The sequence below is a fragment of the Aptenodytes forsteri genome, unplaced genomic scaffold, assembly GCF_000699145.1.
Source record: "Aptenodytes forsteri isolate BGI_AS27 unplaced genomic scaffold, ASM69914v1 Scaffold309, whole genome shotgun sequence".
Taxonomy (NCBI): domain Eukaryota; kingdom Metazoa; phylum Chordata; class Aves; order Sphenisciformes; family Spheniscidae; genus Aptenodytes; species Aptenodytes forsteri.
Window position 1 is genome coordinate 3,577,380 of NW_008795857.1, and position 10,998 is coordinate 3,588,377.

A 10,998-nucleotide genomic window follows, 5' to 3' on the forward strand; every position below is an offset into this window, starting at 1 on the left:
GAGGTAGGGGTGCGTGGGGTGAAAACATATCGAAATTCCATGTAAAATGTTATATAGTTTCTGTAAATATATTGTATATGAAAATGCACATAAAGCGCGTTGACGCACAAATAATTCAGCCGCTGCCTTACAAGTGGCGCTTTCTAAGAAAAACGGCTTTTTTTATGCTTCTGAAGGAGGCCCACCGAACAGCCTCCCCAGCTCGGTGGCGGCCGCAGGCAGCACAGCCAGGTCCCCGCTCAGGGCCGCTGCGCCGCCTGCCCTGCCGCGCTGGCTGGAAACGTCCTTACTCCTACAGGCAGCGCAGGTTTCCCGAGAAACTGTCTGCCTACGGGAAAGCCTATAGCCCGCTCACTGCCAGGCACCTCACCACTAACTGCAACTCTGTTACTTGAGCAGAGCCAGAACAGGTTTTGTAAGGCCGGTGACGATAAAGCTTTTCACACAATAAAAGCCTAATACATGTCTACAGGTTATTTGTAATGAGGATTTCAAACACTAATTGAGCTGTCTCGTACTTCGCATTAAGCTTGAAACCCAGGGGCATACAGGTCAGTACACAGGCATGAATGCTTAATCGTAAAAACCAAAACAAACACGGTAGCACCACGGGACAGGAGTATACTATTTGGGAAGTGTAGTTTATAATTATCTAGCTGTTGCAAAGTATGTGTCTAAATATGTGAAGTTACAGCAAAAGAGACTGGCAGGAGGGAAGGAGGATTATGAGCAGGAAGCAAAACATTGACTAGTCAGAGCGTATCTTTGGAAAAAAACACTTAAAATGGGGGGGAGGGGCACGGCTGAATTATTAAACTGCCTGTTACATGTTCTGCAAAGTTAAATGACAGTTGTTGCTACGGCTCACCAAGCACTAACATGGTAGATATGTGCAAGAGAAAAACGATTGTCAGACTGATCTTGGAATCCACAGATCTGCAGGAGTTAAACGGTGGACTGTCCCTCTGTGATGGTCCCGTTCCACAATCTGTTAGCGCTCCTTCCCAGCTATTCCTGCTGATGTTGATAAACAATATATTGCTCTGAAAGTGTTTGATTATCACACTACATGGCAGCTATCTTCCAACAGAAAGCGGCAAGTCTTGAACCTGCATCGAGCCTGCTGTGCGCCAACCGTGACTAGCTCGGAGTTGTAACCTAAATCCTGGATGCGAGACTGGAAGAGCACTTCCATGATGCCATCCCAAGACAGATAACAGTTCAGGGCATGTCATCTCCAAGGGGACATTCAGCTGTACAATCAAGTAGAAGAAAGGATCCAGGCCTTAGACCAAGGGAGAGCACAGTATTAGAAATATGGACATCTTTTCCAGAAGCTCAGTAGTTTGCCTGACACTTCTGTATGTCTCATCATCAGCTCTGGATCTGATAGTAGTTTTACTGAGGAACTTAGTGAACTGAGAGGAGAGGTCTGCTTTTGTCAGTGAAATGCTTTTGCAAGTGAACAGTATTATTACTTAACCTCTCTCCTCAGACCTTTACACACTATGCACCTACCAGTAACAGTGCAAATGGTTTGGTATACCACTTAGGTTCTTCACATTCTAGTGAAAAGAGGACACACTCAGAAATCACACCAAAGAACTACTCTGTTACTAGGAGTAGCATTATCCTTCTCTGCAATATGCATTAACACCAACGTAACAAAATAAATATATTTAGCAAAATGAAATGAGCAAAAAAAACCAGCACAGCAACATGGAAGAGATACACAGTGGAAGAATTTGCAGTCCTAGGTAACCAGAGTATTTTCCTCCTACTCCTCTTCATGAGGAATGCCTGTTCCAACGTCAGCCTGTTTCACGAGTGTTTTGAGGAACCCTCTTCTCTCAGACATCCTAGAGAGCATATATTTACAAAAGAAACTTTCAAGAGCACATACAGAAAACGAACATTAAAAGGGAAAGAGGACAACTCAAGATGTAATGACTCCTTCACAAAAAAAAAAAACCTTACACTAAGATTTTAAGAAAGTTGCCTGGCCCACAGATCAGACCTACCTCCCCTGTTTAAGTCCTACCAATCAAATCTGTCAGAACGCACTACTTCCTTAGGACAACATCATCATTCATGCACCTTTTTAATGGGATCTTTCTCTAGTGGAAGAAGATAAGAGGTATGATTCTATCTACTAAATTACCGTTAGGGTAGCCACAGGCTTTAAGAGTTGGGTTGTCTTTTATCAAGTCCTGCATACACAAGTCTCTCAAATAACTTTAAAATAGTAACACTGCTTACAGCAATCAAACATGAAGCAAAGTCATTAAAATGAGATAGTCTTGTGTTTTCTCAAAAAATCTAAGACAACTAGGAGAAAGACATTCATCTCAGTGGTTGCACCAAGGAAGACTAATGCAGAAATGGATTTATATTTTCCTTCTTAAACAAAATAAACATCGAAACAAGAAAGGACGTAAAAATAGCCAAAGAAAAATTATAGATGAGAAGGGCTTCCCCCATCCTCTTCTCACAGTGTAGAACAGTCCTTTCCACGTAACAGCTAAGTCAAAAGCATATGCCACTGAAAATGGAACTTCATAGACAAATTCATGATAGGATGAGGCAAGACTTGCTCAGTCTCTTAGGGATGAGTGATTTGCTGTGAGGGTAGTACAACCCATGGCTCAACAGCAATGTTCTGTAAACAATAAAACTAAATGCTTCCTTCTGTGCCTTGTGGTTGCCACAGATGCTGCTTTCCTACCCTGCCAACAGGACATTTCACTAATTCAGATAGCAGCACTTCTGAAGAGGCAGAGGTTCCTCTCTGATGCTGACAAGAACTATACGTGTTTCTGAAGTCATTGCTAATAACTTCTGGATGCGCTGCTTCCCAATTCTAAAACCCTTTACGCAAAAGCCTGAAGGGGGAACAAACCAAAGGTACTATATGAAAAGAGCACTAGCTAAGAAATTCTGGAAGATTTAATCTTCTCCATCCCTATTCTAACAGAAAATGAGGAACATCAACAGAGCAAATGGATGGCCAGCAGCTCAGCTTACAATGCATTTAAGCACTTAAGGCTGACAGGGTCCATAACCCACCCTTTGCTACCTTCACTGCCAGAGGCCTGGGATGACTCTAGCTGCCATATGAAATTCAAGAGGAAAACCCATGTTGGCACTTTTTCCTGATATACCTCTCCTGCCTGCTGGTGGGGATGGCCAAGTTCTCAAATAGCTTGGGCCATTCCCTCTGCTGCTTGAAGTAAGGGAAGCTGATATACACATTTAAACATGTCATTCACTAAGGAAAGGGCAGTGACACATACAAACTGTTACATTATACCGAGCAGGTCACAAGCGATCATGGAAGCCTAGGTTTTGTATGTCAACCATCTAGCATAACGGCAGTTTGTTCTCTCACAATCCCAGTTTTGTTTTAGAGATCAAGCTTCTGTACATTCATTTAAAAAATAAGGTCCTTCTTCCAAATGCTGCTAGTTCTCAGCTCCAGCCTCTTCATAGAGTCTCTCCTTCCAGACGTCCAGTCCACTCATCCAGCAGTAGTCAACCAAACACCATTAGGATGGTTCTGGGCAGCACACAGGCAAACGAGTCTGCAGTAACAGTGTTTAGATAATGTAGTAGCTTTCATTATAGTAAGAATCCTCCTCAGAGTCCTCACTGTCACAACTGCTCATCGACAAGATGGAGTAGATGGAAGAAATGACACTGCTGTCATTGTCTGTGGCTGGTTTCACCAACACATTCTGTTTCTCTGCATTCAAAACACACAGATACAAAAGTTAGCAGTGACCACTGTACCCACAAATGCTAAATTACTAGCTCCCTTTGAAACTTACAGCTTCTCACTGTCAGTTTGCAATAGGTCTTTCAAGCTGCAGGGCAGAGGCCTTTTTCTATGTGGCTAACTATTACTGCGCCTTGCCAGGTAAGAAAGAGGGAAGGAACAAAATGTGGTAAGGAGCTCTCAAACAAGCAACGGTTGTTCAGGACACTTACGGCCCCATCAAAACCTCCATACATTTAAGAGTGCAAGCTGTCCTAGTGGTGCCCATTCTACTAAGGCTCTTGGAAAGGCTTCTTGGGAAGCTCTGACTGAGCTTCTCAAGTGCCACTTGCATCATTATTTCTCTTTCAGCTGGTTTCTTCTTAGGAATTCATGTTTAAATAGACACATGGTTATCTTCATCTCAATCAAAATGTTTCCATCACCAAATAAAAAGACTGCACAGAAACAATTCATCCTTACTCCTGAAGTGTGTCATGGTGAAGCTGAATGATTTCCTAATAGTCATTTATATAATTACAGCATCTACCGCATATGAAGGTAGGCTACGCGCTTACTTCCTTTTTGTTCAAACAAGCATGAAGACCAGTTCTGTATGGTAAACCAGTGAAGTGGGCTCCAACGAAGGCACCACTTCACCTAATCACCATTAGCTACCTGATGAGACACTGATAGTGCTATGGCATACTCTGCAGATATGCGTATTGCACAAGAGCAGTGTCAGTTCTGCAGAGGTGAAAGCAATTCACGACGCCGAGCTGGGCAGGCCGAGCAGTGTAGCATTTCCTGAGGGAATCAAACCGAGTTGGTTAAATAGGTTATAATTTGGGGTTTGAACACTGCTTAGCGATGTCATTCTGTGTCACCATGGATAATCTGAAACATTTCAAAAGCACCTTTTATTAGGTAAAAGGCTTGACACATTGCAAAATGAAGGATCATGCACTCACCTCTATGAGGGGAAAACAAGACAATTACTTAAGGGAACACAGCGATAGAAATTTGTTAAGGGGTAGCAGGAAAAGACTTCTACTTTTCAGCACCTAGATACCAGTGTCAAGTGCTCTAGAAACAAATTTGGAAGAGGGGAGCAGAACAGGAATACCCCATACTGGAGTTTTACTTAAAGCTGTCACTGTCATGCACAGTCCTTTAGCTACAACTAGGCAAGAGGTTATGCATTTAAGCCACAGAGGCTTTAATTCCACAAAAATTAACATGGCAGAGCAACTGCCAGTTCAGCCACTTACATGACACAACAACGTTCCCTTCAGAGATTTCCTACACAAATCTAGCACACGGAAGAGAATTCAGAGTTTCTCATCAGGCACTGCTCTGCTGAGTTTTTGCAATGATGAAGTCAATAGTTTAATCAGAAGGTGCCTGGTAAACTATTCAAGGCCCATTCTATATAGTTTTGCTTTTATTTAGTGATCTCTTTGAAACAGCGTAACCTTTAGCATGGTTAAGTTGTCCCGCTCGACTGTGGAATTCATACTGAAGTCTTTTTCCAAACTTTTTATTAATTTTATTTTACTGTGCAGTAAAGCTCGTTACACAACGTATGTTAAAATTAGTTTTCTAGTGTTTCTGCTGCATTCCCCGAGCATCTCCTTGGTATGTAGGTGCCAAAGAAAGTTGTACAAAATAGACAGAATGGGAGATTGTACTCATCATGCCACATCCACCCACCTCTCACCTTTCCGCCCTCTGATAAGGGTCAGGCGATGCTCTTTCATTTCCACATCCAGTTTTTCTACCATCCTGTCAATGCAGTTATCCAGCACCAGAGAGCGTGTCTTTGATTTGATCTCTTGCCTGCAGATAGGGCACTCCACTTTACGTTTCGTCCACTCATTGATACAGTAGGAGCAGAAGCTGTGCGCGCAGTTGAGAGTGACTGCCTGTGGAATTCAACGGAAGGATACTTATCAGAGCATGCTCACACAAGCATTGTCAAGAAAAAAATACTGAAGTCAGAAAAACATTAGATGAACATTTCCTATAATAGAGGTGGGGGGAGAAGCCCAAAGCCCCTTTTCTTTAGCCTTTGTAGGGGTTACACACACAAACTCTTCCATGCCAGAGCGCAGACAAGTTTTACGAGTTGGTTAATGGATTCACCGTAGATCACAGCAAGTCAGAAACGCACACAAAAAGAATTAATCCTATTATAAGTTTCCCCAATTTGAAAAGGATAAATTATGGAAAAACAGATACTGCAGAATAGCATCTTAAATTACTGAGAAACCAGAAATTGAAATTTCAGCTAGCTCTTAAGTCATTATAACAAGGCTAACACATCAGGTTTCCTGTAGTAGAAATTAATGTAATGAAACTGAAGTTCTAGCAAAACACAAACAGAAATAACAGTCTACATTTCAGGCATAGCCTATCACTTCTCGAATCAAATGAAAGCAGGCCAATTTCTCAAAGAGTTTATCTGAACAATATAAACTGTTCAGGACTTCACTGAACGCTGCAACTCCCTTCCTTTACTAACCTCTTCCTATATCTAAACCTGAAGCAGTCCAACCCTAGTCAACTTAAAGCAAGGTCCACTACAAAACGATTCTTCCCCAAGCAAGCTGTCAGCAGCAGCTCAGAGCACCAGTTCAAAAACACCCAAAACTGCTGCAAGCCTATATGCATCCTAGGATAAGCACTCATCTCTCTGCAGGTAGAGACATTAAAGCTGAACTTACTGCCCAGAAGAGTTAGGGCAGACAGAATGGATTTCTGGACCAAACCTTACCCACAACTCACTGTGGGTCTGTTAGGACTGTTAAACTAGCGAAGTAAAGAAATAAGCTTGACTATTGCTTTACTAGAACTAGGGAAAGCTTCTCAAGCCTCTTCTTTACTGGCAAACCCATACCAGTTTAAACATACCTCGATAAAGTACTCAGAACAGATTGTGCACTGCAACTCATTCTCCAACACGTCATTCATCTGATTCAACACCTCTTCTTTTTGGGCTCTCACCTTTTCCTTCTCCTCCTAGTGGAAAAGTACATCCGGTCATGTATCAACAAAGAACAAGGTTTTACTCAATATAATATTGGCAGGAAGTGCACGTGCAGGGGAAGGTAGTACAAGTAGAAAATCATACAACTGCAAGTCTCCACATGTCAAGTCTATGTCTATTATATACCCAGATCTGTAACCCCTCTCTCCTCTTTGTAGTCACGGCAGTATTGAGAATATTCCCACCCACTATAGAGAACTTACAAGCAAGAACAGCAGCCGTTACCAAAATTCCCTTCAGCCTAAAGAAACTACCAGCTGGATCAATCTTTTCAGAATCTTTTTCAACCTCTTCCTGGCATGAGTTTGGCTTAAGTCAACAGAATAGTTCTTTTGATGTCTGATGTAAAGAGCAAAACACCCAACAGACAAAATACCTCAAATATTAAAAAAAGGAAGCATAAGAATTTAAAACATTTATTTGCATTTAACTGCCTAATAATTTTTTTTTGTTTGGAGTTAAATTAGGCTCCTAGGTACCCACTCTATCTTCTAAAAATAACGGAGAAATTCTTCCAATTGAAGCTATACTTGAAACAGCAACAGAGTTCCAAAGGCGACATAAAAAAAACCATAAAGCAAACAGCTAGAGGTGGATAACGTGATAATTTCCAAAAGTAAGACACAGGAAGGGATCTCCTTAATTATTTTCCACTCATCACCTTGTGTCAAGGACAGGAAGAAATGTGGCTTATCTCATTCATTATTCAAATTCCATGTTGTTTCAGTCCTACGCTCCCCTGTAGGACTGCTGGAATACTGCAGTTTTACTTGAATACACTCTAACTGAAAATGAAGCACCTCACTTTTCAAACACACTCTTTCTTTTCTTTTCTTTTTTTTTTTAAAGAAAGGGTGGAATGGGCCCACTTCTCCTGCACAACACACAGTTCAGGTGCTCTGGGCTTTCTTTATGATTGAGAAAGATCTAGTAATGACTGTTCAACACTACTTTACGAACAGGGCAAGGTGTACCCTCCCCCAATCCTGGAAACTAGGGTCAGCTGCCACCTCAAAATCCAGGAGTTTTTCACTACAGGAGGCAAAGTACAGTCAAGACAAATTTTAAATAAACCACTTCCTCCGCTGCAGCATATCGTGTTTCACTTATAAATAAAACTGAGAATTCAGTTATTCCTTACCTTGGTTTCTTCCAGTTCTTTATTCTTAGCTCGAATTATCTCCTCAAAATCTTTTTTACTACGGCTCAGTTCTTCCATCAAAGCATGATGCTGTAACAATACCATCCCAGAAATTATAAAAGTGCCATTATCAGCTATCCTATTAAATATACATGGCCGTAATCATGAGGTTCAGCATACTCATTTCTCCTAATCTCCTCCTAAAAGAGCAACACACGTCTATATAAATTGGAGTGTTAAGGCAGTTTAGCCTTAACTTAAAATTGGAATGTAGTGCCAGTTATTTATGACCTTCCCAGATCATGGCACTTCTTATTCCCTCTCCCAGGTTACTCTTTCATTTCAGTTAGGTTTTACGGTCACCGTTTTGAGTGCATCTGAGACATTTGAGTATCAAGGGGTATTTGACACATAAGGATCACAAAAACCTGTCACTATATGCAGGACTACCTGAAGCTGTTTTCAGATTAGCTTTCCAGAAGGAAAGGCCTTTTGGAAAAAGCCCGGGAAACCTAAGTGTGTTTCAATCTCTTTCAAAAACATTCCTAACCAAGAGTGAATTTTTTTTCATCTGGTTAAAATTGCCAAAACAACTTCCCTAAAACAGATACCCAGCAGACAGACCTCACAAAAAAGCCTACCAGCCCAAGGACCAAATTCAAATTAAAAAAAAAAAAAAATCATTGCAGCTACTTAATGCTTTCAATCTGAGTGCACATTCTCACAATATTTGCTGGCAAATAGCAACTCCCACAAAGCGAGGTCTGCCACTTTCTGACAGAAATTTGGTCTGTAGATGAAGATCATCCAGTCTGCACCTAAGGCAAAGTCCTCATCTTCTACCAAGAGGCCACAGCAGTAAGAAAGATTTCAGTATCTGAGTTACACAGTTAGACCAAACCTAGACTCATAACTACTTGCCTCTTGCAGGACCTGGGCCAACTGCTCCTTCAGATTCTCTTCCCCGTGTTGCCACTTTACTCCCTGGTGGGGGAAAAAAAAAAAAACACCAAACTGAAGAAAGCAAGGAACAGAAAATGACTACTTTGCGCACTCCTTTTAGAGGATATGCTTAATGAAACAACGCTGGTTTTCAGCAAACCCTGAGCTGTCCCACTCTAGCGTTACACGTGTACGACAGAAATTAGAGCTATCATTTACTGTGAAGAGTTAAAATGGATATATCATTTACAGTTACATACTTGGAACACCTCCATGTTCTCCATGTTATTCTAGCTCTAAAGGCACTGGCATGTTCATAGAAGCAAAGAGGTCAGCAACAGCTTAAACATGAGAAAAAGCTGCAACTCTATCTTTGAGCACATTCAAAGAGGTCAGACATACCTACAGCTCCAGCTGAACTTCCCCTTGTGCCTAATCACACAACTCCAGACTTTCTGTACTTCTGATACAGGTATCTTGCCTTTAGCAGCAGACTTTAAAGGAAGTAACTGATAAATTATGAAACTCGCTCCAAGATGAATTCTTACTTCCTTTAAACCAGATTTTGAGCAAACTCAAATAGAAAGACTTCAGTTTGTTATCTAAAAAAGCTACTTATCAACATAGACCTATTGCTTGAAGGCACATTGCAAGAAAGGATTTTTTGAAAGTACAAAAAAAAACCCCTCCCTCCTTCCAGGGATTAAGGCATGCAATAATTCACTTGCTTGGAAAGGGAATGGATTTGCCATGCAAACTGGGTATTAGTTCAGCCATATACTGAGAGAAATTCACACTTAAGGTGAATACTTTTCAACTTGTCCTCTCTGTAACCACAGATGATCAGGCGGAGACTTTTGATTTTTTATTTAAAAACACACTTTTTTACTAACTGAAATGCTATACTATCTTGCTCTAAAAAACCTGTTTGTAAAAAATTTTAAAAATTATTTTGCGCCTTTTTCCTAATTCCCCATGCAGCCCAATCCCTTCTGTCTTCGCACTTTCTTTTGGTACACGTGCCTGGAAGTGAAACACTTCCACGACAATTTTAACAGGAGTAATTTACACAAACATTATTTGTGTAACTGTATGGTTCAAAATCTTATTTTGGATCAATGTCTTGTATCAGGCATTCCATAAAAATGAAAAGACACAGGCCAAAAAGATTACCACCATTATACCTCTAGCTTCTGCTGCTCTTTAGAAAATGTCCTCTCCAGCTCTTCCACCTGCTGCTGATGATGCTCTTGTTCCATGCACAGCTGGTCCTGCAACTCCCGCAGCTCCTGCTCCATTGCCAGGATCTCCTTCTGAGCACACTTCCTGCGCTTCTGCTTCACGTTCAGAACGGCTGCCTGCTTCTCCTGCACTTTGACCTTTAACTTCATTATATCTACCAGAGTTTTCCTCAGCATTTCCAAGCCAGTCCATGACTGTGCAAGACCAGAGCCTTTCTGGTCCTTATGGGGGACAGGCACGGCTTTCTTGGAGTGTACAGGGCTACTACGCACTGGACTACTATCCTCCTCACTTGGTCCAGGAGAAGGCAGCTTGACATCCATCCTCTCTGTTAACTGTTTGGCCTCTTCTACCCTTCCCCATGATTTACCCAAAGGTTCATTGTCACAGGACACTCTGTCTCTTTTGGATCTGGAGTTTGAAGGGCCTTCTGATCCAGATGTCTCCAATTCCTCCAAACTAAATTTACGTTTAGTTCTTGAACTCTTAGCTTTCCCCAGGTCATTCCTTTGGGCTAAAAAGGGTCTGATTTTCTCCCACTCCTCTTTAATTACTTCATACTCATATTCAGCAGTGTCTTTGTTTTCCAAAGGCACTCCCAACTGGATACGGTCTCCTTCAGTGATAGGATAGGCTTTTGAGGGATCCAGGCGCTGTTTATTAAGCCAGACTCCATTTAGACTCTGCAAATGAACAAAGAATCAGCAAAATTTAATATGCAGTTACAGAGTCCTCTGCAAGTTATTTCTGGCAACTGTAAACATATCCAGCCTCTTCAGTGTTGCAATCAGAACAAGCTACCTCTTTAAATAAACCTTGCAATATCCAATTTTTTTGGCTTAGTGTCCCATTTATTAGTTACTGCATTGT

At 41.4% G+C, this 10,998-nt stretch overlaps 1 protein-coding gene across 1 annotated transcript; it reads right to left on the reverse strand.

The window, feature by feature from the left end:
* Window positions 1–1,595: 1,595 nt before the first annotated feature.
* On the reverse strand, window positions 1,596–10,742 carry RNF8 (ring finger protein 8). Its single transcript, XM_009283751.2, has 6 exons — window positions 10,071–10,742; window positions 8,866–8,928; window positions 7,945–8,034; window positions 6,668–6,775; window positions 5,468–5,679; window positions 1,596–3,742 (listed from the first exon to the last, which is right to left on the reverse strand). Exons 1-6 carry the CDS (start codon window positions 10,449–10,451, stop codon window positions 3,703–3,705), a joined length of 894 nt encoding a protein of 297 aa, XP_009282026.1. The 5' UTR covers window positions 10,452–10,742; the 3' UTR covers window positions 1,596–3,702.
* Between the last annotated feature and the right edge of the window lie 256 nt (window positions 10,743–10,998).

What these genes read in the sequence shown, in the direction of transcription:
- RNF8 (XM_009283751.2), bottom strand. Translation starts at nt 10,451, where the DNA reads ATGGATGTCAAGCTGCCTTCTCCTGGACCAAGTGAGGAGGATAGTAGT. An exon ending in AAGAACTGGAAGAAACCAAG is followed by an intron (nt 6,776 to 7,944) that starts GTAAGGAATAAC and finishes CTTTTCCACTAG; the next exon opens with GAGGAGAAGGAAAAGGTGAG. An exon ending in AGAGGGCGGAAAGGTGAGAG is followed by an intron (nt 3,743 to 5,467) that starts GTGGGTGGATGT and finishes TTTTGAATGCAG; the next exon opens with AGAAACAGAATGTGTTGGTG.